Here is a 27,723-nt window from a genome sequence, read left to right on the forward strand (position 1 = left end):
ACTCTGAGAAGCTAAGACCTAGAGAGATTAAAGACTCATTTATTTCTTAAATAAAAATGTATTGAGTGCCTATATTTGAGTATAACAATTGAAGGTGCAGTGGTGAATAATTTACCCTGCTTTGATAGTAAGGGAGACAGGTTTATAAACAAACATATTAGCTGATAACATAGTTAATTATACTAGAAACACAGAAGATGGTGCAAATAACTCTGGGGTGTTGTTTAGTGAGCCTTTACAGAAGAGGTAGTTTTTAAAGCATTTTCATTAAAGAGTAAGTGGAGACATTTGCCAGATGAAGGGGAGGAGGTGAGGAGAAGGGTCTTTCAATAAAAGAGAATGAACATATGTAAAGACCCAGAGTTATGAAAGAGCCTGTGCATTTGAAGAACAGCGTGAAGTTCAGTGCAGCTAGAGCATTATTGTCCAATATAAATATGAACACAAATATGCAATTTAAACTTTTCTAATAGCCATACTACAAAGTAAAAAGAGACAGGTAAAATCAGTTAATAACACATTTATTTAACCCAATTTATCTGAAATATTTATATTTATTTCAACTTAAGTCATTAAAATCAAATCAGGTGAATATTTTACACTTACAAAACATTTCAATTTGTCTTCCTTCCTTCCTTTCTTTTCTTTCTTTTTCTTTTATTATTATTATACTTTAAGTTTTAGGGTACATGTGCACAATGTGTGGGTTTGTTACATATGTATCCATGTGCCATGTTGGTGTGCTGCACCCATTAACTCGTCATTTAGCATTAGGTATGTCTCCTAATGCTGTCCCTCCCGCCTCCCCCCACCCCACAACAGTCCCCGGAGTGTGATGTTCCCCTTCCTGTGTCCATGTGTTCTCATTGTTCAGTTCCCACCTATGGAGTGAGAACATGTGGTGTTTGGTTTTTTCTCCTTGCGATAGTTTGCTGAGAATGATGGTTTCCAGCTTCATCCATGTCCCTACAAAGGACATGAGCTTATCATTTTTTATGGCTGCATAGTATTCCATGGTGTATATGTGCCACATTTTCTTAATCCAGTCTATCGTTGTTGGACATTTGGGTTGGTTCCAAGTCTTTGCTATTGTGAATAGTGTTGCAATAAACATACATGTGCATGTGTCTTTATAGCAGCATGATTTATAGTCCTTTGGGTATATACCCAGTAATGGGATGGCTGGGTCAAATGGTATTTCTAGTTCTAGATCCCTGAGGAATCGCCACACTGACTTCCACAATGGTTGAACTAGTTTACAGTCCCATCCACAGTGTAAAAGTGTTCCTCTTTCTCCACATCCTCTCCAGCACCTGTTGTTTCCTGACTTTTTAATGATGGGCATTGTAACTGGTGTGAGATGGTATCTCATTGTGGTTTTGATTTGCATTTCTCTGATGGCCAGTGATGATGAGCATTTTTTCATGTGTTTTTTGGCTGCATAAATGTCTTCCTTTGAGAAATGTCTGCTGATGTCCTTTGCCCACTTTTTGAATGGGGTTGTTTGTTTTTTTCTTGTAAATTTGTTTGAGTTCATTGTAGATTCTGGATATTAGCCCTTTGTCAGATGAGTAGGTTGCAAAAATTTTCTCCCATTTTGTAGGTTGCCTGTTCACTCTGATGGTAGTTTCTTTTGCTGTGCAGAAGCTCTTTAGTTTAATTAGATATCATTTGTCAATTTTGGCTTTTGTTGCCATTGCTTTTGGTGTTTTAGACATGAAGTCCTTGCCCACGCCTATGTCCTGAATGGTATTGCCTGGGTTTTCTTCTAGGGTTATTATGGTTTTAGGTCTAACATGTAAGTCTTTAATCCATCTTGAATTAATTTTTGTATAAGGTGTAAGGAAGGGATCCAGTTTCAGCTTTCTACATACAGCTAGCCAGTTTTCCCAGCACCATTTATTAAATAGGGAATCCTTTTCCCATTGCTTGTTTTTGTCAGGTTTGTCAAAGATCAGATAGTTGTAGATATGTGGCATTATTTCTGAGGGCTCTGTTCTGTTCCATTGATCTAAGTCTCTGTTGTGGTACCAGTACCATGCTGTTTTGGTTACTGTAGCCTTGTAGTATAGTTTGAAGTCAGGTAGCGTGATGCCTCCAGCTTTGTTCTTTTGGCATAGGATTGACTTGGCGATGCGGGCTCTTTTTTGGTTCCATATGAACTTTAAAGTAGTTTTTTCCAATTCTGTGAAGAAAGTCATTGGTAGCTTGATGGGGATGGCATTGAATCTATAAATTACCTTGGGCAATATGGCCATTTTCACGATATTGATTCTTCCAACCCATGAGCATGGAATGTTCTTCCATTTGTTTGTATCCTCTTTTATTTCATTAAGCAGTGGTTTGTAGTTCTCTTTGAAGAGGTCCTTCATGTCCCTTGTAAGTTGGATTCCAAGGTATTTTATTCTCTTTGAAGCAATTGTGAATGGGAGTTCACTCATGATTTGGCTCTCTGTTTGTCTGTTATTGGTGTATAAGAATGCTTGTGATTTTTGTAAATTGATTTTGTATCCTGAGACTTTGCTGAAGTTGCTTATGAGCTTAAGGAATTTGGGCTGAGACAATGGGGTTTTCTAGATATACAATCATGTCATCTGCAAACAGGGACAATTTGACTTCCTCTTTTCCTAATTGAATACCCTTTATTTCCTCTTCCTGCCTGATTGCCCTGGCCAGAACTTCCAACACTATGTTGAATAGGAGTGGTGAGAGAGGGCATCCCTGTCTTGTGCCTGTTTTCAAAGGGAATGCTTCCAGTTTTTGCCCATTCAGTATGATATTGGCTGTGGGTTTGTCATAGATAGCTCTTATTATTTTGAGATACGTCCCATCAACACCTAATTTATTGAGCGTTTTTAGCATGAAGGGTTGTTGAATTTTGTCAAAGGCCTTTTCTCCATCTATTGAGATAATCATGTGGTTTTTGTCTTTGGTTCTGTTTATATGCTGGATTACATTTATTGATTTGCGTATGTTGAACCAGCCTTGCATCCCAGGGATGAAGCCCACTTGATCATGGTGGATAAGCTTTTTGATGTGCTGCTGGATTTGGTTTGCCAGTATTTTATTGAGGATTTTTGCATCAATGTTCATCAAGGATATTGGTCTGAAATTCTCTTTTTTGGTTGTGTCTCTGTCAGGCTTTGGTATCAGGATGATGCTGGCCTCATAAAATGAGTTAGGGAGGATTCCCTCTTTTTCTATTGGTTGGAATAGTTTCAGAGGGAATGGTACCAGTTCTTCCTTGTACCTCTGGTAGAATTCGGCTGTGAGTCCATCAGGTCCTGGACTCTGTTTGGTTGGTAAGCTATTGATTATTGCCACAATTTCAGAGCCTGTTATTGGTCTATTCAGAGATTCAACTTCTTCGTGGTTTAGTCGGGAGGGTGTATTTGTCGAGGAATTTATCCATTTCTTCTAGATTTTCTAGTTTATTTGCGTAGAGGTGTTCGTAGTGTTCTCTGATGGTAGATTGTATTCATGTGGGATCGGTGGTGATATCCCCTTTATCATTTTTTATTGCATCTATTTGATTCTTCTCTCTTTTCTTCTTTATTAGTCTTGCTAGCGGTCTATCCGTTTTGTAGATCTTTTAAAAAAACCAGCTCCTGGATTCATTAATTTTTTGAAGGGTTTTTTGTGTCTCTATTTCCTTCAGTTCTGCTCTGATTTTAGTTATTTCTTGCCTTCTGCTAGCTTTTGAATGTGTTTGCTCTTGCGTATCTAGTTCTTTTAATTGTGATGTTAGGGTGTCAATTTTGGATCTTTCCTGCTTTCTCTTGTGGGCATTTAGTGCTATAAATTTCCCTCTACACACTGCTTTCAATTTGTCCCAGAGATTCTGGTATGTTGTGTCTTTGTTCTCATTGGTTTCAAAGAACATCTTTATTTCTGCCTTCATTTCGTTATGTATCCAGTAGTCATTCAGGAGCAGCTTGTTCAGTTTCCATGTAGTTGAGTGGTTTTGAGTGAGTTTCTTAATCCTGAGTTCTAGTTTGATTGCACTGTGGTCTGAGAGACAGTTTGTTATAATTTCTGTTCTTTTGCATTTGCTGAGGAGAGCTTTACTTCCAACTATGTGGTCAATTTTGGAATAGGTGTGGTGTGGTGCTGAAAAAATGTATATTCTGTTGATTTGGGGTGGAGAGTTCTGTAGATGTCTATTAGTTCTGCTTGGTGCAGAGCTGAGTTCAATTCCTTGGTATCCTTGTTAACTTTCTGTCTCATTGATCTGTCTAATGTTGACAGTGGGGTGTTAAAATCTCCCATTATTATTGTGTGGGAGTCTAAGTCTCTTTGTAGGTCACTCAGGACTTGCTTTATGAATCTGGGTGCTCCTGTATTGGGTGCATATATATTTAGGATATTTAGCTCTTCTTGTTGAATTGATCCCTTTACCATTATGTAATGGCCTTCTTTGTCTCTTTTGATCTTTGTTGGTTTAAAGTCTATTTTATGAGAGACTAGGATTCCAACCCTTGCCTTTTTTTGTTTTCCATTTGCTTGATAGATCTTCCTCCATCCCTTTATTTTGAGTCTATGTGTGTCTCTGCACATGAGATGGGTTTCCTGAATACAGCACACTGATGGGTCTTGACTCCTTATCCAATTTGTCAGTCTATGTCTTTTCATTGGAGCATTTAGCCCATTTACATTTAAAGTTAATATTGTTATGTGTGAATTTGATCCTGTCATTATGATGTTAGCTGGTTATTTTGCTTGTTAGTTGATGCAGTTTCTTCCTAGCCTCGATGGTCTTTACAATTTGGCATGTTTTTGCAGTGGCTGGTACCGGTTGTTCCTTTCCATGTTTAGTGCTTCCTTCAGGAGCTCTTTTAGGGCAGGCCTGGTGGTGACAAAATCTCTCAGCATTTGCTTGTCTGTAAAGTATTTTATTTCTCCTTCACTTATTAAGCTTAGTTTGGCTGGATATGAAATTCTGGGTTGAAAATTCTTTTCTTTAAGAAAGTTGAATATCGGCCCCCACTCTCTTCTGGCTTGTAGAGTTTCTGCCGAGAGATCAGCTGTTAGTCTGATGGGCTTCCCTTTGTGGGTAACCCGACCTTTCTCTCTGGCTGCCCTTAACATTTTTTCCTTCATTTCAACTTTGGTGAATCTGACGATTATGTGTCTTGGAGTTGCTCTTCTCGAGGAGTATCTTTGTGGCGTTCTCTGTATTTCCTGAATCTTAATGTTGGCCTGCCTTGTTAGATTGGGGGAAGTTCTCCTGGATAATATCCTGCAGAGTGTTTTTCAGCTTGGTTCCATTCTCCCCGTCACTTTCAAGTACACCAATCAGACGTAGGTTTGGTCTTTTCGCATAGTCCCATATTTCTTAGAGGCTTTGTTTATTTCTTTTTATTCTTTTTTCTCTAAACTTCGCTTCTCTCTTCATTTCATTCATTTCATCTTCCATCACTGATACCCTTTCTTCCAGTTGATCACAACGGCTACTGAGGCTTCTGCATTCTTCACGTAGTTCTCGAAACTTGGCTTTCAGCTCCATCAGCTCCTTCAAGCACTTCTCTGCATTGGTAATTTTAGTTATCCATTCGTCCAATTTTTTTTCAAAGTTTTTAACTTCTTTGCCATTGGTTTGAATTTCCTCCTGTAACTCGGAGTAGTTTGATCGTCTGAAGCCTTCTTCTCTCAACTCGTCAAAGTCATTCTCTGTCTAGCTTTGTTCCGTTGCTGGTGAGGAACTGTGTTCCTTTGGAGAGGGAGAGGTGCTCTGCTTTTTAGAGTTCCCAGTTTTTCTGCTCTGTTTTTTCCCCATCTTTGTAGTTTTTTCTACTTTTGGTCTTTGATGATGGTGATGTACAGATGGGTTTTTGGTGTGGATGTCCTTTCTGTTTGTTAGTTTTCCTTCTAACAGACAGGACCCTCAGCTGCAGGTCTGTTGGAGTTTGCTATAGGTCCACTCCAGACCCTGTCTGGCTGGGTGTCAGCAGGGGTGGCTGCAGAACAGCGGATTTTCGTGAGACCACAAATTCAGCTGTCTGTTAGTTCCTCTGGAAGTTTTATCTCAGAGGAGTACCCGGCCTAGTGAGGTGTCAGTCTGGGGGGTGCCTCCCAGTTAGGCTGTCTGGGGGTCAGGGACCCACTTGAGGAGGCAGTCTGCCCATTCTCAGATCTCCAGCTGTGTGCTGGGAGAACCACTACTCTCTTCAAAGCTGTCTGACAGGGACATTTAAGTCTGCAGAGGTTAGTGCTGTCTTTTTGTTGGTCTGTGCCCTGCCTCCAGAGGTGGAGCCTACAGAGGCAGGCAGGCCTCCTTGAGCTGTGGTGGGCTCCACCCAGTTCCAGCTTCCTGGCTGCTTTGTTTACCTAAGCAAGCCTGGGCAATGGTGGGCGCCCCTCCCCCAGCCTCGCTGCCACCTTGCAGTTTAATCTCAGACTGCTGTGCTAGCAATCAGTGAGACTCCATGGGCGTAGGACCCTCCAAGCCAGGTGCGGGACACAATCTCCTGGTGTGCCGTTTTCCAAGCCTGTTGGAAGAGCGCAGTATTAGGGTGGGAGTGACCTGATTTTCCAGGTGCTGTCTGTCACCCCTTTCTTTGACTAGGAAAGGGAACTCCCTGACCCCTTGTGCTTCCCGAGTGAGGCAATGCCTCGCCCTGCTTCGGCTTGTGCATGGTGCGCTGCACTGACTGTCCTGCACCCACTCTCTGGCACTCCCTAGTGAGATGAAACCGGTACCTCAGATGGAAATGCAGAAATCACCCGTCTTCTGTGTCGCTCACGCTGGGAGCTGTAGACCTGAGCTGTTCCTGTTTGGCCATCTTGACTCCACCCCCCCTTCTTTTTTTTTTTTAGGGACTGGATCTTGCTATATTGCCCAGGCTGATCTTCCTGCCTCAGTCTCCCAAAGTGCTGGGATTACAGGCATGAGCCACTGCCCTCAGCCTAAGACATCTCAGTTTGGACTCAACACATTTCAAGGGCTCAGTACATAGAACCTTAGCAATGCATGTGTATGTATGTGTGTGTTGGAGACAGAAAGAGAATGAGAATGAAAATCTGTGTGGTCTAGAGTGGGAGGAGGTTAGATAAGGTTGAAGTAGTTGTTGGAGTCATTTTTAAAGGCTCTGCATGCTGGCTTATTTTAGAATTTTTTCTTATAATTTAGTAGTTTATGATTGTGCTTCTCATATTATCCGTGGTGAAGGAACAGTTTTGAAAATTTTGAATTTGTTATAGACTAATGCTTTTGCAGAATAACAATAAATTAGAAAGGTGAAAGTAAAAAGACATACAAAGAGAAGCACCATTTTTTAATCATTAAAGTTGACAGATGTTGTCTTAGTCTATGTTGTGCTGCTATAATGGAATACCCCACAGACTGGATAGTTTATAACTAAGAGAGATTAATTGGTTTACAATCCTAGAGCCTAGAAATCCAAGATTGAGAGGCCACATCTGGTGAGGGCATTTTAGCTGCATCAAAACTTTGCAAAAGGCATCACATGGTGGAAGGACAAGAGAGGGAGAGAGAAAAAGCAAGAGGGGATAAACTCACTCCCATGATAAGAACCCATTCCCTCAATAAAGGCATTTGTGCATTCATGAGGGCAAATCCATCATGATCTAAACACCTCTTAAAGGTCCTACCTTCTAAGACCATTACAAAGGCAATTAAATTTCAACATGAATTTTAAGGGACAAATGTTAAACCCTTAGTATTCCTCCCATCATGTTTTTCTTACATACAAAACACATTTATTTCATCCCAGTAGCTCCAAAGTCTTAATTCCTTCCAGCACTAACTCAAAAGTCCAAAGTCTTATCTAAATCAGATATGGGTGAGACATAACACAATTCATTCTGAGGCAAATTCCCCTCTAGCTGTGAGCCTGTAAAATTATACAAGTTATCTATTTCCACAATACAATGGTGGGACAGGTATAGGATAGACATTCCCATTCCAAAATGGATAAATAGGCAAGGAAGGGGTAACTGGTTCCAAGTAAGTCCAAAACCCTATGGGGACAACAACAGTACATCTTAAGGCTCAGAAATAATTTTCTTTGACTCCATGCTGCCCTGCTTCCTGGACACACTGGGGCAGGGGTTGAGCACCCAAGGACTTGGAGAGCCCTGCACCTATGGCTTTGCTGGAAGGTTGGAGTCTTATGCTTACAGCTCTCCCAGGCTGGCTTTGCGTGCTGGTATCTACAGTTCAGGAGTCTCAGGTGTGGTTCTGCCCCTGCAGCTTCACTAGACATTGCTTTAGTGGGGACTGTTTGTGGCAGCTCTGCTCCTGCAGCAGATTTCTACCTGGATTCCCCAGGCTGTCTGATACATTCTTTAAAATCTAGGTGAAGGTAGCCATGCCTCCACAGCTTGTGAATTCTGTGTGCCTGCAGAATTGGCACCGTGTGGATACCACCAAGACTTACTGCTTGTGCACTCAGGAGCAGAGGCCTTAGCTGCACATGTGCCTGCTCAAGCTATGGCTGGAGCAGCTTAAGGGCACTGCATCATAATGTGGGGAACAGACATTTGGGGAGGTGAGGTGCAGAGCAGTGAATTCTGAGGTCCCCTGGGTGCCTCTTTGGAAACTTTGCCCTCAAGATTCTAGCTTGCCTCAGAGATCCCTGAAGTGCCTTTGGGGTCATTTTCTCATTGTCTTAATGAATAGCACCTGGCTCTTTTCTAGCTGTACAACCCTTTTTAGCAAATGGTTGCGTGGCCACACCCTTTGTTTGCACTCCTAAGCACACATTTTTATTCTTTACATGGCCAGGCTGTGAATTTTCATAATTTTTATGTTCTATTTCCCCTTAAATTATAAATACTGTCTTTAAATTATTTCTTTCCTCTCACATTCTATTGTATACCTTTAAAAGAAGCCACACAGCTCCTTCAGTATTTTGCTTAGAAATTTCTTCCATCAGATATTCTAGTTTATCACTCTTAAATTCTGCCTTCTGTTAAAGCCCTCAGGCATGGACACACTTTAGCCAAGTTTTTTGCCACTTAATAACAAGGATAGCCTTTGCTACAGTTTCCAATACATTGTTCTTCATTTCCATCTGAGACCTCATCAGAATTGCCTGTACTGTCCATATTTCTGTCAGCATTCTGGTCATGAATCTCTAAGAAGAATCACTCAAGTAACCTCTAAGAAGTTCCAGACTTTCTCTCTTGCTCATCTCTTCTTCCGAGCCCTTCCCAGAATTGCCCTTAATACTCTATTCATTGTAATCTAGGCTTTTTCTAGGCTGCTCTTCCAAATTCTTCCAGCCTCTCCCCATTACCCAATTTCAAAGCTGCTTTCACATTTTTCAGGTATTTGTTATAACAACCCACCTCTCTGGTACCAATTTTTGTCTTAGTTTTGTGTGTGTGTGTGTGTGTGTGTGTGTGTGCGCGCGCTGCTTTAACAGAATACCACAGACGAAGTAATTTATAAAGAATGAAAGTTTATTGATTCGTGGTTCTGCAGGCTAAACAGTCCAAGATTGAGGGGCCACATCTGGTGAGGGTCTTCTTGCCGCATCATAACATGGCAGAAGGCATCGCACAGAAGAAGGGCAAAGGGGATGAGAGAGATCAAAGGAGGCACAAACCCCTTCCTGCAATAAACATTAGTTTACTCATAAAGGTGGAGCCCTCACGTCCTGAATACCTTTTGAAAGTCCAACCTTATAATACCGTCACAAGCGCTATTACATTTCAACATGAGTTTTGAAGGGGACAAACATTCAAACGATAGCAGACATACAGTTTATATGAAAGTATCTAAACCAGTGCTATCCAGTAGAACTTTCTGTCATGATAGGAATGTTCTGTCCATGCTGCTTAATATAATAGCCACTAGCCACACGTAGCTATTGAGTACTTGAAATGTGGCTAGTGTGACTGAGAAAATAAATCCTTAGTTTAATTTAATTTTAGTTAATTTAAGTTGAAGTGACCATACGAGACAATTGATTACTATATTGGACAGCATTGAATACAGTTACTCATAATCTCTGTATTTACCTATTGTGCATTAGTAAAAAACAGTTTTTGGACTGGTATGGCCCACAAACCATGCTTTGAGTAGCACTATTTAAAGCATGGACTCTAGAGCTAGAAAGCCTTTGTGTATCTTTGGCAAACTGCTTAATCTCTTGGTGCCCCAGTTTCCTCATTTGTAAAATAAAGGTAATAATAAACTACCTTATAGAGTTGTCGTGAGGATTAAATGCATTAATGAATGTAGCATACTTAGCACAAGGTCTGACACACAGCATGCACTATATAAATGCTTCCTGTTATTGTTATTATCATTATTATTTTTATTATGTAGGTGGTGGATGTCAAACAGTTAAGTGGTAACAAAGCCCAGTCTTTTTATTAATTCTCTGCTTTTTGCAGTAGCTTAGACTTTTTCCTCTTAAAAACATACCACAGTTTGTGGCATCTAGTGGCTTCCAATAAATATCTTTTGACCATAAGCATAAAGTACTTTTCAAGCACAGATGAAGAAGCAATTATTTTTCTGAAGGGGGGATTGGTAAAAGTATCAAAAACAGATGACAGCTGAGAGGGCCTCAGTGGATGAGTCTGACAGGCAAAGAGGAGAGGAGAGAACACACCTGGTGGAGGGAGCAAGGACACTCATTTGGATTATACTCTATTTAGGAGACTATACAGCAGGTAACACTGCCTTAGCCCTGTCACTCCTACCACCACTTCTTTCTCTTCTTCCCAGCTCTTTTCTTGATTTATCCTTTTAGCATATTTTAAACAGGATTAATAGGTAACACGTGATTCTACAGTTTTAAGGGAGGTCAATCATTGCCTCTTTACTTGTTCATTCCTCGGAGTAACAGTGCCTGAATTTGATGGTGGATGTTGGGCAGTGGTTGGGAAGGGAAGGGGAATGCTGCTTGAAAAGCAATCCCTGGGTTATGGGCAGATAGCTGTGAGATTCTTTTCCCCTAAAACATAATGCTTCTTATTTATGTAGATTATCTTAACAAGAAAACCAACTGGAAAAAAATGAAATTCCTTATCTTCGCATTTTTTGGTGGTGTTCACCTTTTATCCCTGTGCTCTGGGAAAGCTATATATAAGAATGGCATCTCTAAGAGGACTTTTCAAGAAATAAAAGAAGAAATAGCCAGCTATGGAGATGTTGCTAAAGCAATCATCAACCTAGCTGTTTATGGTAAAGCCCAGAACAGATCCTATGAGCGACTGGCACTTCTGGTTGATACTGTTGGACCCAGACTGAGTGGCTCCAAGAACCTAGAAAAAGCCATCCAAATTATGTACCAAAACCTGCAGCAAGATGGGCTGGAGAATGTTCACCTGGAGCCAGTGAGAATACCCCACTGGGAGAGGGGAGAAGAATCAGCTGTGATGGTGGAGCCAAGAATTCATAAGATAGCCATTCTGGGTCTTGGCAGCAGCAATGGGACTCCTCCAGAAGGTACTGTTTGTCTTTTCAGTTTGATTTGTATTTTATAAAACTAATGTCCCTTGGTGTAATTGAGTACAATATGCATGATTCATGTTATAATTTGGATAATCTCCTATTCCATTGGCTTAATGAGTTCTCTACCCTTTTTCGTCCTCCCATTTTTTACTTCTGTTTCTTTTGTGAAAGAGAACTGATCATGTTGGATCGCTTTTTAAATGTAGAATCTGTAGCTACTGGTCCATGATACTTACCAGCCCTATCACTTTGTAATTGCTATCTATTTAAACATTAGCATCGTTCTATAGATAATTGAAATATACATAAACAGGATACAAAAATGATGACTTCTTCCAAGTGGCCTCAGTGTGAATAATTTTTTAGAATTAATGATAGAGAATAGAACTTTGCACTCTGAATTGATTTAATTATTTTTATAGAGCTGAGGCTACTACTGCAAGGAATTATCCAAGGTTGAGTTCTACCTTTACTTATAAGCACCCTGGATCAGCTTTATCAGATAATATACAGTTAATGCCCAGATCAGGGATGTATATAGCCAGTCATCAGGGAGCTATCAGTTAGCCTTGAATATATCCATGGGCTAATTTCCGGTGGCAGAAGAATCAGTTTCTATTCTTTTGACTTTTTTGAATGCCAAGAGAAAGGCCTAGTGAAGAAGTACATTGTCAGTTTAAAACATTATTTATTGAGATACAATTCACATACTCTGATGTTCACGCATTTAGAATGTACAGGCGATTTTTAATATATTCACAGAGTTGTGCAGCCACCACAGTCTAATTGTAGAACTTTTTCATCACCACAAAAAGAAACTCTGTGACTATTAGCTGTCATTCTCCAGGCTACCTATATCCCAGCCCTAGGAAACCACTAATCTGCTTTCTGTCTTTATGGATTTGCTTATTCTGGGCGTTTTACGTGAATGTGATCTTTCGTGAATGCTTTTTTTCATGTAGCATACTGTTTTCAGGTTCATCTATGTTGTCACATGTTTCAGTATTTCATTCTTTTTATTGCTCAATAATATTCCATTTTATGGATGTACCACATTTTTATTTATCCATGCATCAGTTGATGGACATTGAGATTGTTTTCACCTTTAGGATATTATGAATAGTGCTGCTGTGAACATTCATGCACAAGTTTTTCATGTGAACATTTGTTTTCATTTCTCTTGGGCATATACCAAGAAGTAGAATTGCTGGGTCATATACCAGCTCTATGTTTAACTTTATGAGGTATTGCCAAACTGTTTTCTGAAGTGGCTGCACAGTTTTATGTACCCACTGACAATGTATTATAATTTTTCCATATGCTTGCCAACACTTGTTATTGTCTGTCTTCTTGGTTATAGCTATACTAGTGGGTGTGGAGTGGTATCTCATTGTGGTTTTGATTTGCATTTCCCTAATGACAAGTGATGTTGAGCATCCTTCCATGTTCTCACTCGCCATTTGTTTATCTTCTTTGGAGAAATGTGTATCCAAATTCATTGCCCAGTTTTTAATTGGACTATGAGATTTTTATTATAGAGTTTTAAAAGCTTTTTTATGTATCGTATATACAAGTCACTTTTCATATATTTGATTTACTAATGTTCTCTCCCATTCTGAGGACTGTCTTTTCTTTTTCTTGATGGTAATATTTGCTACAGAAATATTTAATTTTTTGTTTAGTCCAACTAATTTATTTTTCTTTTGTTGCCTGTGCTTTTGGTGTCATATCAAACCATTGCCTACACCATGGTCACAAACATTTACTACTACTACTGTAATGTATCTAGGTATGTGTATCTTTACTCTCATCTCATATTTTCTTCTAAGAATTTTATGGCTGCCATTCTTAGATTTATATCTGTGAATTAATTGCATTAATTTTTGTATATGGTATAAGATAAGGCTTCAGCTTTCTTCTTTTGAATGTGGTCATTCAGTTGCCTCAGCTTCATTTGTTGAAAAGGCTATTCCTTCTCCTTTAATTCAGTGCATTACATTGATTGATTTTCAGATGTTAAACAAACCTTGCATTACTAGGATAAACCCCACTTGATTACAATACATAATCTTTTTTATATGGTGCTGAATTCAGTTTGGTAGTATTTTGCTTAATATTTTGCATTTATATCCATAGGGATATTGGCTTGTAGTTTCATTTTCTTGTAATGTCTTTTTTAATTTTTTTTATTTTTTTGGTTTCAGAGTAAGACTGGCCTCATGAAATCAGTGGCAAAGTGTCACCTCACCTTCCATTCTTTGGAAGAGATTACAAATTACTGCTATTAATTCTTTAAATTTCTGGTAGAATTCACCAGTGAGGCAATCTCATTCAGGCTTTTCTTTGTGGGAAGATTTTTAATTATTAACTCAATTTCTTTACTTGTCTAATCAGATTTTCAGTTTCTTCTTGAGTCAGTTTTAGTAGTTTGTGTCTTTTGAGAAATGTATCTGTTTTATCTAAGTTATGTAATTTGTTGGTATACAGTTATTTATAGTATCTTATTAAAATTTTTTTTATGTTTGTAAGGATAGGGGTCTAAATCGCTGCTGTCACTTGCTTTTGGGGAGAACAACTGTTTAGATTTTTCTAGCAGCAAATTCTCTGAGCCTTTATTCATCTTTATCTCTTTATTTAACCTTCAGTTTTGAAAGATAGTTTTACTGGACATGAGATTCTTAGTTGACAGGTTTGTTTTTCTTTTCTTTTTTTCTTTTTCTTTTTTTTTTACTTTCAGCACTTTGAATACATTATCCATCCCATTGCCTTCTGGACTCCATTGTTTCTTTTTCTTTCTTCCTTTTTTTTTTTTTTTTTTTTTTTTTGAGATGGAGTTTCACTCTTGTTGCCTAGGCTGAAGTGCAATGGCACAATCTCAGCTCACTGCAACCTCCACTTCCCCAGTTCAAGTGATTCTCCTGCCTCAGCCTCCCAAGTAGCTGGGATTACAGGTGTACACCACCATGCCCAGCTATTTTTTTGTATTTTTAGTAGAGATGAGGTTTCACCATTTTGGACAGGCTTGTCTCGAACTCCTGGATTCAGGTGATCCACTTGCCTAGGCTTCCCAAAGTGATGGGATTACAGGCTTGAGCCACCATGCCTGGCCTGGACTCCATTTTTTTGTTGAGATGTCAGCTGTTACTGTTTTGGAGGTTTCCTTGTATGTGATGAGTCATGTCTTCTTTATTGCTTTCAAGGTTTTCTTTTTCTTTTTGATTTTTATTTATTTTGACTCTAATGTATCTAGGTATGTATATCTTTATTCTCATCTTACTTGGAGGTTGTTGATTTTCTTGGGTGTGTAGATTGAAGTTTTTCATCAAATTTGAAAAGTTTTCAGCTATTATTTTCACAAATTCTTCTTCTTCCTTTTTTTCTTTTTCCTCTGCTTCTGGTACTTCCATTTACAGTGTGTTGGTGATTTAATGATGTCCCATATTTCTCTTAGGCTCTGCTCATTTTTCTTTGTTCTTTATTTTCTTTGTTCTTCAGATTGTATAACCTCTATCAATCTATCACCAAGCTTACTGATTCTTTCTTCTATTAGCTTAAAGCTACTATTGAGCCTCTATACTGAATTTGTCTTTTTAGTTATTACACATTTAAACTCCAGAACTTCTCTTTGGTCTTTTTAAAAAATAATTTCTGTGTCTTCATTGATATTTTTTATTTGATGAGATGTTGTCATCATATCTGCCTTTAGTTCTTTAAGTATGGTTTCTTTTAGTTCGTTGAATATTTCAATAATAGCTGCTTTGAAGTGTTTGCTATATCCTACTTCTGGGCCCCCTAAAAGACAGTTTCTACTGCCTACTTCTTTTTTTTCTTGTGTATGGGTTGTACCTTATTGTATCTTTTTATGCCATAGTTTTAAAAACAGAAAACCTGAATATTTAAAATAATGATTTAAAATAATATTTTATGGCAACTCTGGATACTGACTTGTCTTCCTCCCCTTCCCCCATCTATTTACTTGGTCGTTCATTTGTTTAATCGCTTGACTGTACTAACTCTGTGACGTCTATTTCTCCTCCACTGTTCAGCTTCTGATGTTCCTGTTTACGTTGTTTTTCTTTTTTCTTTTTTTGTTTTTCTTTTAGCTGGGTCCCTATGAGTCACCCATAGGTCTGCATAAGCCACTTATTTGTCAAAGGTTATGCTTAGGTTCCTTTAGACAGTTATGTTTTTACTCTTTGCCATTCGATGTTTTTATGGCTTGGAGTCTGTTATTACAACTTAAGAAGTTTATTTTTTCCCCCAACTTTGGCCAAAGCCAAATGCCTTGGAAGTTCCTTTTCTAATCACTTCTGAGAGGGTGCGGCCTTGGGCATGCACACAGCCTTCCAGATTACCAGAATGCAAGTAATTTTATTTTAAAGCATGGCTTAATAATATTTTCTCCAGGGTCAGAATAGCTTATTTTTTAGCCAGTGTTTGCTCAGAGGTTGTCCTTAAACACCTTGAGTGAGTGAGGCTTCTGCTCTTTGTTGATGGATCTGTGTGCGGCTTGGGAAATGTTTTCAAGTCTGACTCATGTGTTGTTTTGATTGTTCCTGAGTAGGTATAACCTAGGACATGTGTGTAGATTTTCAACCCCCAGGGTTTACTGGGATCCCAAGAAGGCCCTTCTTCGTTGTTTCTTTCCTTGGTTCTTTCTGTTAAAGCTATGGTTGTTCTGCCATTTTGCTAGCAGTATCGTGAAGCTACCAGCACCCCCTTAATTGTTCTTCACCAAGCTCTCCATTATTTTCAGCAACACCCTTAGGCAGGGAATTCTCCATTCTCTGCACTAAATGAAGTCACTAACATCAGTAAGAACTATGGAGCTCTTCATCCTTATGGCTTCTCTCTTCCCCCAGGAGAACATTCTTGCTACTGCATGGGAGCTAGATGCAGTGATAGTGGCACCACCCAATGCCACCCAGAATGATATCCCTAGTGGATGATAAGAAGGGAGGAGGTAGTTCTCAGCCTTGTTGGCTTGCAGCTTCCAGTGTGGGACCACCTCCTATGAGTGAGCTGAGAAAGGGGTGATCAGAGTCTTAGTATTCTTGATGGCTACTTAGGGTGGAGTTTCCACCCTATGAGTAGGACTTGGGTAGAGGAATGGTGCCTCAGTTCTCTTGGCATTGCTTGACTAGAACAGAGGTTCTACCACAAGGTAATGGGGTTGGGGAATGAGAAACACTGGTAGCCTGTCCTTGCAAAGGTGAAACTATAGCCCTAAACTGAGAATTGGGTGGAGAGAAAGCTCTCATGTTCTTCTCTGCACTTGGTCAGAATACAGTACCTGTAGCAGAGTTTCTGTAACATGGAGCTGGGGGTGGGAGAGGAAAGCAGATCATGACCCAGATGCCACAGACTCTTACTGTTCTCATCAAGACTTGGTAAATTTTCTTGGATGAATGTTGTCCTTTGCTGTATGCCCTTAGGAGAGTTTTGAGAGACACTAAATTATTATTATTATTATTATTTTTTTTTTTTTTTGAGACGGAGTCTTGCTCTGTCCCCCAGGCTGGAGTGCAGTGGCACAATCTCGGCTCACTGCAAGCTCCGCCTCCCGGGTTTACGCCATTCTCTTGCCTCAGCCTCTCCGAGTAGCTGGGACTACAGGCGCCCGCCACCACGCCCGGCTAATTTTTTGTATTTTTTAGTAGAGACGGGGTTTCACCGTGGTCTCGATCTCCTGACCTGGTGATCCGCCCACCTCGGCCTCCCAAAGTACTGGGATTACAAGCGTGAGCCACCGTGCCCGGCCACTAAATTATTTTTTTAACAATTTTTCCCACTAAATATTTTGTGGGGTGAAGATCTGCTGAGTTACTCATGCTGCCATGCTGGAAGAATCACTGGGATAGCCAGTTTTGATCTCTCTAAGGCTGCATGAATGGGTGGTAGAATTCTCCAAGGTATTAGGGAGCTCCCTAGCTTGGGTTCTATAGTGTTAGTCAGTTTTCTTCAGTTGCCTTCTGTTAAATGCTAATCTATGTTAGACACCAACTTAAATCCTCCTTTTTAAGCTCTCTCAATTGTCCAATTATCTGAAAAGGATTAGCACTTTTTTTCCCAGGTGAGAGAACCTGACTCCAAGAGGTTACGTAATTTACCAAGGGTTGCACAACTGGTAAGAGGCCTTGTTTGGGCATGAACAACTGTCAAACTCCAGAGTTTGTGCTTTTAGTCATTAGACTATATTGCCTCACATACAAATATTTTAATGTTGTTTCCATTTATAAGATTACTATTTTTAGCCATGTAGCTGAAGCAGATCTGTTTCAAAAGCCGTTGATACCTGTACTGTGACAGCAGAATATATTGGTTTCTGTGTGTTTTTTTAAAGAAAGTTTTCTTATTCCCATTTCTTTCTCATCGTCATTTCTCATTCTACGACTGGGCCTCCTCTTTCCTGGCTACCTGCCTGGTATTGAAAACTAAGCCAAGTTACTGATTGCTCCTGAGACCTTCAGAACCCAGGGGATGTGAATTTTACTCACCGGAATCTATTCTGGTTTTCCAAGACTCACTTTCACTCCACTTCTTGTTCCATGGGGCTCAAAGTAGATAAACAGTTGTCTGGCAACTGGACTATTTTAAGCTCTGAAGAGACTGGAGAGTTAGGCTGGACCAGGTGTGGAAAATTCCCACAGGAGACAGTGTAAAGTTGGCGTAACAGGATCTCTAACCCAGGCAGAGTGGTGCAGAGCTTATCTTCTAGCCTCTCTCTCAGGAAACCTGTCTTCTCACTTTGGCTTACCACTAACTAGTTGTGTGACCTTGGTTGCCATTTAATCATCATGGCCTTGATTTTGTGACCTGTGAAATGAGAGATGGTTGGAATTTTGAATCTGTAAGGTCTCCTCTAGATTGGAAAGGGTAATTTTTATGAGAATCCATAAGGGATCACTGAAGCTAGAATTCACAAGAGCTGGATTCTGCCAACTATATGTGATGGAGCAGGTTCTTTGTTTAACCAGATTTTTAAACTTTTAAATTCTAGACTTAAGTATTACAGTATGTATGTTAGTTTATCCACTCTTCTCGACTTCAGTATTATAGTAGGTATGTTAGTTTATTCACATGGCAGGATTGAGAGCTCTGCGAGTTATCTATGGAGAGTTTGAAGAAGGCAGATATACAAACAGGCCAAGTCCAAAGAGATGAAGGACAAACTTACAAGACAGGAGAAAGCACAATCTCCAATCATTCCTGAGATAACATAGCATACATCAGATTTGAATGGACCAAGTAAAAGAATGAGAATCAACAGTCACATCCAGGACAGGCTGACATATGTGCAAGAAAGAGGAACTTGGGCAGACTATGTGGTTCTTTTCCAGCAGACATAACTCTGGGTCTTCATGGTTTATGGTCTCTGAGCCCAACACAGCAGGTCATTGAGTATTTATTAATCCTCAGTGGAGACTGACATCTCTACCGAAATACAGGGCTTTCTTAAAATTTTAGGATTGTATGTTTCTATTATGTTTAGTGTATGTTTTATTATGTTTGTATGCCATATTATGTTTTATTGTATGTTTTATATTAGTTTGGGGACTCCTGGCAGCCTGGACTGAGTCTTATCCATTTCTGTATTCTCAACATCTAGCATCATACTCAGTAAATAGTAGTTACTCATTTAGTTTACTCACTTATTTGAGAAACAGTGGATTTTTAAGGTAGTTCTTTCCTTGGGGTATTATTCACTTGTACTAAAATAAAGCCTTCTTCTACATTGTATTAGTCTGTTCTCATGCTGCTATGAAGAAATACTGAGACTGGCTAATTTATAGATGAAAGAGGTTTAATTGAATCACAGTTCCACATGGTTGGGGAGGCCTCAGGAAAGTTACAATCATGGCAGAAGGCACTCCTTCAAAGGGCGGAAGGAGAGAATGAGTGGCAAGCAAAGCGGAAAAAGCCCCGTATAAAACCGTCAGATCTTATGAGAATTCACTCACTATCACAAGAACAGCATGGGGGTTACTACCCCCATGATTCAATTACCTCTCACTGAGTCCCTCGATAAGGTTTGTGTGGGACACAGCCAAGCCATATACATAATGAATGATGATGCTGTTGAGCCATCATCATTTATTCAGAATTTCCCTGATTATAAAATTAATACTTGCTTATTATAGAAAGCATGTACATAAATATAAAAATAATAAAAATCATCTGTATTAGTCCATTTTCATGCTGCTTATAAAGACATACCCAAGACTGGGCAATTTACAAAAGAAAAGAGGTTTATTAGACTTAACAGTTCCATGTGGCTTTGGAGGCCTCACAATCATGGCAGAAGGTGAAAGGCACATCTCACATGGTGGCAGACAAGAGAAGAGAGCTTGTGCAGGGAACTCCTCTTTTTAAAACCATGAGATATTGTGAGACTTACTCACTATCATGAGAACAGCATGGGAAAGACCTGCCCTCATGATTCAGTTACCTCCCACTGGGTCCTTCCCACAACATGTGGAAATTCAAGATCAGAGTTGGGCCGGGACATAGTCAAACCATATCATTCTGACTTGGCCCCTCCAAAATCTCATGTCCTCACATTTCAAAACCAGTCATGCTTTCCCAACAGTTTGCCAAAATCTTAACTCATTTCAGCATTAACTAAAAAGTCCACAGTCCAAAGTCTCATCTGAGACAAGGAAAGTCCTGTCCACTTATAAGCCTGCAAAATCAAAAGCAAGCTACTTACTTCCTAGATACAATGGGGGTACAGGCATTGGGTAAATACAGCCATTCCAAATGGGAGAAATTGGCCAAAACAAAGGGGCTACAGGCCCCATGCAAGTCCGAAATCCAGCAGGGCAGCCAAATCTTAAATCTTCAAAATGATCTCCTTTGACTCTATGTCTCACATCTAGGTCATGCCAATGCAAAATGTGGGTTGCCACGGTCTTGGGCAGCTCCATCCTTCCAGGCTGCTTTCATGGGCTGGTGTTGTGTGTCTGCAGTTTTTCCAGGTACACGGTGCAAGCTGTTGGTGGATCTGTCATTCTGGGGTCTTGAGGACAGTGGCCCTCTTCTCACAGCTCCACTAGGTGGTGCCACAGTAGGGACTCTGTGTGGGGGCTCTGATCCTACCTTTCCCTTCTGCACTGCCCTAGTGGAGGTTCTCCATGAGAGCACTGGCCCTGCAGCAAACTTCTGCCTGGACATCCAGATGTTTCCATACATCCTCTGAAATTTAGGTGGAGGTTCCCAAACCCCAATTCTTGACTCCTGTGCACTGGCAGGCTCAACATCATGTGGAAGATGCCAAGGTGTGAGGCTTGTGCCCTCTGAAGCCATGGTTCAGATTCTACATTGGCTCCTTTCAGCCACAACTAGAGCGACTGGAACATAGGTCACCAAGTCCCTCGATGGCACACAACATGAGGATCCTGGGCCCAGCCCATGAAACCACTTTTTCCTCCTAGGCCTTCAGGCCTGCGATGGGAGGAGCTGCCTTGAAGACCTCTGACATGCCCTGGAGACATTTTCCCCGTTGTTTTGGGGATTAACATTCAGCTCCTCATTATTTATGCAAATTTCTTCAGCCAGCTTGGATTTCTCCTCAGAAAATGGGATTTTCTTTACTATCACATTGTCAAGCTGCAAATTTTCCAAACTTTCATGCTCTGCTTCCCTTATAAAACTGAATGCCTTTAACAGCACCCAAGTCACCTCTTGAATGCTTTGCTGCTTAGAAATTTCTTCTGCCAGATACCCTAAATCATCTCTCTCAAGTTCAAAGTTCCACAAATTGCTAGGGTGGGGGCAAAATGCCACCACTCTCTTTGCTAAAACATGACAAGAATCATCTTTGCTCCATTTCCCAACAAGTTCCTCATCTCCATCTGAGACCACCTCAGCCTGCACTTCATTGTCCATATTATTATGAGCATTTTGGTCAAAGCCATTTCAACAAGTCTCCAGGGAGTTCCACACTTTCCCACATTTTCCTGTCTTCTTCTGAGCCCTCCATACTATTCCAACCTCTGCCTGTTACCCAGTTCCAAAGTTGCTTCCACATTTTTGGGTATCTTTTCAGCAGTGCCCCACTCTACTGGTACCAATTTACTGTATTAGTCCATTTTCATGCTGCTGATAAAGACATACCAAAGACTGGGCAATTTACAAAAGAAAGAGATTTACTAGACTTACAGTTCCACATGGTTGGGGAAGTCTCACAATCATGGTGGAAGGTGAAAGGCATTTATCACATGGTGGCAGACAAGAGAAGAGAACTTGTGCAGGACATTCCCCCTTTTAAAACCATGAGATCTTATGAGACTTTTTCACTAGCACCAGAACAGCACAGGAAGCCCTGCCCCCATGATTCAATTACCTCTCACCAGATCCCTCCCACAACACGTGGAAATTCAAGATGAAATTTGGGTGGGGACACAGCCAAACCATATAATCACCTATGATATTTTCCTCTAGAGAGTCATTGCTATCATTTCTATTTTTCTTTTTGATATTTCTGTATGCATATGTATTTTATTTTATAAACTTGTGTTCACACTGCATATAGTTTGTGTCCTTTTATATATCATGAACGTTTACCACATACTAGTAAATATCTTTTCAAATAAGTTTTAATGGCTACCAAATTTAAATATGCAACAATTAATATAATGCCTTGTTATTGGAAACTAGATTATTTTCTTATTTTTTTCTCTTCTTTTAAACAGCATAGCTATAAAATCTTTTAATGTAGAAAGACGTATGGACTTTTAAAGGAATTTTTATGTTTCTAATAAGTGACATACAAAGGAGGAATCATCGGTATATTCTAGGAAGTTGTAGGAGAGTAGAAACAATTAGTTTTGAAACTGCTTGTATAGATGTAAAAAATGCCAATAAAGTTCTTAGAAGCTGTTTTATTTTTTAGTGGTTTTAGTTGTTTAAAAATGTTAACACAATAGATACGTAAACATTATATATAATGTACATTTTAATGATACAATGTAAATATATATATTTTAATTACTTTAAATTATTAATGTACGTATTGATACATTTATATTCTTGATATATTTTGTTAAACTGTTTTCCAGATTGTACACACCTATTCTCTTATTAGCAGTGTATCTTCAAAACCCTGCACCTTCACCTGCATGGGTATTTTTTCCTAATCTTTGCCAATTTGATGAATCAAAAGTGGTATTTCCCTATTATTTTACTTTGTATACCTTTGCTTATTGTTCAGGTTAATATTTTCATAGGTTTATTGGAAACATATTTTTCTTTAAATTATTTGAGCATATCCCTTGCTCATTTTTCTACTGGTGCTTTAATGATAATTCTAATTGATGAATAATAATTCATTATTAATGAATTATTTTAATACATCAATTTTAATTGATTGTCCTATTTTATGCAAATTGAGTGTTTTAAAAGATATTAAGATGGTTTGCATTGATATATCACCTTCTTTTTCATTTTTTCTTAAAAGTGTATTTCTTTCTGTTTTTTTAGGATGACTAGAATGTAGTTAATAGACTACAAAACAGCAAAGTTGACTAATTTCCACTCCCTCTCCCCTATCAAAGTGCTCTAAGGAACAGTTCTTTAGGTTCACTTACACAGACTTTGGAACATCAGTGTCATTGTTCGAAGATTGGTGAATGACATGCTTTTGAATATGTACCTGCAAACTTAAGGTCTCAGTCTAGCTAGACTTGCATTTTGAGCTGCGTATATGGATTGGTACTTCTGCTGGTTTATGTCAAACTGTGTGTACCTCATGACTTTTCCTTTTGGGAATAATATAGGAGTGAGAGGAAGGACAGGTAGAGAGCACTAGATTGAGCTCAATGTGCAGAGTTGAGTGGATAGTTAATGTTCAGCTGTGGAGATTAGCATCTCCTCTAACAGCTTCAACCAGCTATGAATATCTTACAGGATTTTAAATGGTTTACAGAATCACTGGGTAAGCTAATGATGCAGATTTTAAATTGAGCTTCTCAGGAGTGAATTTGAGAATAATTCTGTAGAACCAGGCTACCAAGATTGCTGTTGCCTTTCCTAGATTAAGCAATGGCCTTTGTCAGAAAACTGCCACAGAAAATCTAGGGATTTTCACAATGGTGCTTGTCTCTGAAACAGCAGAAAACAGTCTCTGTCTAATTCCTCCTTTCCAGATCTTGTTCAAGTGCAAAAAATTGGTGACACTTAAATTACTTCTAGAACCCTAACTGTAGAAAATCCCAGGAATGTAGTTCTTAGGTTTTCAGTCTTTGTGGCTCAGAAAAGCACATTCGAAGGACCTTGAATGGATGTTGAGTGCCAACTCTCCATATCTAACACAATACTCATTTTATTATGTCCCTTAATCAACAGTATGATATGGACTTTTTTGCATAAATAAACAAGAACAGATTGCCATTGGTTATATAGTACAAGTAACACTACCAATAGCATTGTGGTCCTCTGTGGTTATAAGATTAGAATGAATTTAATAGGACAAAAAGGAATATAGAGCATAATCATGAAAGGGGATATCTCCAGGGGCATTCTGATGGATTGAAGGGAAATTGTTCTAGGCTGTTTGTCACATTTGCCATATAAGTTAAAGTAGGTTCGGCTGGGTGCGGTGGCTCACACTTCTAATCTTAGCGCTTTGGGAGGCTGAGGCGGGTGGATCACCTGAGGTTAGGAGTTTGAGACCAGCCTGAGCAACATAGTGAAACTCCCTCTTTACTAAAAACTACAAAAATTGCCAGGCGTGGTGGCTCACGCCTGTAATCCCAGCACCTTGGGAGGCTGAGGCAGGCGGATCACGAGGTCAGGAGATCAAGACCATCCTGGCTAATATGGTGAAACCCAGTCTGTACTAAAAATACAAAAAATTAGCCAGGCTTGGTGGCAGGTGCCTGTAGTCCCAGCTACTCTGGAGGCTGAGGCAGGAGAATGGCGTGAACCCAGGAGGCAGAGCTTGCACTCCAGCCTGGGGGACAGAGCAAGACTCTGTCTCAAAAAAAAAAACAAACCAAGAAAACCCCAAAAAACCTACAAAAATTAGCTGGCTGTGGTAGTGCACACCTATAGTCTGAGCTACTCAGGAGGCTAAGGCAGGAGAATTTCTTGAACCTGGGAGGTGGAGGTTGCAGTGAGCCTAGATCATGCCACTGCACTCCAGCCTGGGCAGCAGAGTGAGACTCCATCTCAAAAAAAAAAGAAAAAGCTAAAGTAGGTTATCCTTCATTTTTTTTAAAATTATTATTATACTTTTAAGTTTTAGGGTACATGTGCACAATGTGCAGGTTTGTTACATATGTATACATGTGCCATGTTGGTGTGCTGCACCCATTGACTCATCATTTAGCATTAGGTATATCTCCTAATGCTATCCCTCCCCCCTCCCCCCACCCCACAACAGTCCCCAGAGTGTGATGTTCCCCTTCCTCTGTCCATGTGTTCTCATTGTTCAATTCCCACCTATGAGTGAGAACATGCAGTGTTTGGTTTTTTGTCCTTGTGATAGTTTGCTGAGAATGATGGTTTCCAGTTTCATCCATGTCCCTACAAAGGACATGAACTCATCATTTTTATGGCTGCATAGTATTCCATGGTGTATATGTGCCACATTGTCTTAATCCAGTCTATCGTTGTTGGACATTTGGGTTGGTTCCAAGTCTTTGCTATTGTGAATAGTGCCACAATAAACATACATGTGCATGTGTCTTTATAGCAGCATGATTTATAGTCCTTTGGGTATATACCCAGTAATGGGATGGCTGGGTCAAATGGTATTTCTAGTTCTAGATCCCTGAGGAATTGCCACACTGACTTCCACAATGGTTGAACTAGTTTACAGTCCCACCAACAGTGTAAAAGTGTTCCTCTTTCTCCACATCCTCTCCAGCACCTGTTGTTTCCTGACTTTTTAATGATGGCCATTGTAACTGGTGTGAGATGGTATCTCATTGTGGTTTTGATTTGCATTTCTCTGATGGCCAGTGATGATGAGCATTTTTTCATGTGTTTTTTGGCTGCATAAATGTCTTCCTTTGAGAAATGTCTGTTCATGTCCTTCGCCCACTTTTTGATGGGGTTGTTTGTTTTTTTCTTGTAAATTTGTTTGAGTTCATTGTAGATTGTGGATATTAGCCCTTTGTCAGATGAGTAGGTTGCGAAAATTTTCTCTATTCACTCTGATGGTTGCCTGTTCACTCTGATGGTAGTTTGTTTTGCTGTGCAGAAGCTCTTTAGTTTAATTAGATCCCAATTGTCAATTTTGGCTTTTGTTGCCATTGCTTTTGGTGTTGTAGACATGAAGTCCTTGCCCATGCCTATGTCCTGAATGGTATTGCCTAGGTTTTCTTCTAGGGTTTTTATGGTTTTAGGTCTAACATGTAAGTCTTTAATCCATCTTCAATTAATTTTTGTATAAGGTGTAAGGAAGGGATCCAGTTTCAGCTTTCTACATATGGCTAGCCAGTTTTCCCAGCACCATTTATTAAATAGGGAATAGTTTCCCCATTGCTTCTTTTTGTCAGATTTGTCAAAGATCAGATAGTTGTAGATATGCGGCGATATTTCTGAGGGCTCTGTTCTGTTCCATTGATCTATATCTCTGTTTTGGTACCAGTACCATGCTGTTTTGGTTACTGTAGCCTTGTAGAATAGTTTGAAGTCAGGTAGCGTGATGCCTCCAGCTTTGTTCTTTTGGCTTAGGATTGACTTGGTGATGCAGGCTCTTTTTTCATTCCATATGAACTTTAATGTAGTTTTTTCCAATTCTCTGAAGAAAGTCATTGGTAGCTTGATGGGGATGGCATTGAATCTATAAATTACCTTGGGCAGTATGGCCATTTTCACGATATTGATTCTTCCAACCCATGAGCATGGAATGTTCTTCCATTTGTTTGTATCCTCTTTTATTTCATTGAGCAGTGGTTTGTAATTCTCTTTGAAGAGGTCCTTCATGTCCCTTGTAAGTTGGATTCCAAGGTATTTTATTCTCTTTGAAGCAATTGTGAATGGGAGTTCACTCATGATTTGGCTCTCTGTTTGTCTGTTATTGGTGTATAAGAATGCTTGTGATTTTTGTACATCGATTTTGTATCCTGAGACTTTGCTGAAGTTGCTTATGAGCTTAAGGAGATTTTGGGCTGAGACAATGGGGTTTTCTAGATATACAATCATGTCATCTGCAAACAGGGACAATTTGACTTCCTCTTTTCCTAATTGAATACCCTTTATTTCCTTCTCCTGCCTAATTGCCCTGGCCAGAACTTCCAACACTATGTTGAATAGGAGTGGTGAGAGAGGGCATCCCTGTCTTGTGCCAGTTTTCAAAGGGAATGCTTCCAGTTTTTGCCCATTCAGTATGATACTGGCTGTGGGTTTGTCATGGATAGCTCTTATTATTTTGAGATACGTCCCATCAATACCTAATTTATTGAGAGTTTTTAGCATGAAGTGTTGTTGAATTTTGTCAAAGGCCTTTTCTGCATCTATTGAGATAATCATGTGGTTTTTGTCTTTGGTTTTGTTTATATGCTGGATTACATTTATTGATTTGCGTATGTTGAACCAGCCTTGCATCCCAGGGATGAAGCCCACTTGATCATGGTGGATAAGCTTTTTGATGTGCTGCTGGATTTGGTTTGTCAGTATTTTATTGAGGATTTTTTCATCAATGTTCATCAAGGATATTGGTCTGAAATTCTCTTTTTTGGTTATGTCTCTGCCAGGCTTTGGTATCAGGAATGATGCTGGCCTCATAAAATGAGTTAGGAGGATTCCCTGTTTTTCTATTGATTGAAATAGTTTCAGAGGGAATGGTACCAGTTCCTCCTTGCACCTCTGGTAGAATTCGGCTGTGAATCCATCTGGTCCTGGACTCTTTTTGGTTGGTAAGCTATTGATTATTGCCACAATTTCAGAACCTGTTATTGGTCTATTCAGAGATTGAACTTCTTCCTGGTTTAGTCTTGGGAGGGTGTATTTGTCGAGGAATTTATCCATTTCTTCTAGATTTTCTAGTTTATTCGCGTAGAGATGTTTGTAGTATTCTCTGATGGTAGATTGTATTTCTGTGGGATCAGTGGTGATATCCCCTTTATCATTTTTTATTGCATCTATTTGATTCTTCTCCCTTTTCTTCTTTATTAGTCTTGCTAGTGGTCTATCAATTTTGTTGATCTTTTCAAAGAACCAGCTCCTGGATTCATTAATTTTTTGAAGGGTTTTTTGTGTCTCTATTTCCTTCAGTTCTGCTCTGATTTTAGTTATTTCCTGCCTTCTGCTAGCTTTTGAATGTGTTTGCTCTTGCTTGTCTA

General features: G+C 39.6%; 1 protein-coding gene across 1 annotated transcript in view; it reads left to right on the plus strand.

Annotated features, from left to right (window-relative positions):
* CPQ (carboxypeptidase Q) overlaps positions 1 to 27,723 on the plus strand; it is a 544,933-nt gene that overhangs the window by 137,564 nt on the left and 379,646 nt on the right. The window contains exon 2 of the mRNA XM_055286849.2: positions 10,961 to 11,425. Coding sequence (XP_055142824.1) covers positions 10,993 to 11,425 — 433 coding nt within the window. The 5' untranslated portion in view covers positions 10,961 to 10,992. The remainder of the gene's footprint in view (positions 1 to 10,960; positions 11,426 to 27,723) is intronic.

This window comes from Symphalangus syndactylus, chromosome 7, assembly GCF_028878055.3.
Source record: "Symphalangus syndactylus isolate Jambi chromosome 7, NHGRI_mSymSyn1-v2.1_pri, whole genome shotgun sequence".
Taxonomy (NCBI): Eukaryota; Metazoa; Chordata; class Mammalia; order Primates; family Hylobatidae; genus Symphalangus; species Symphalangus syndactylus.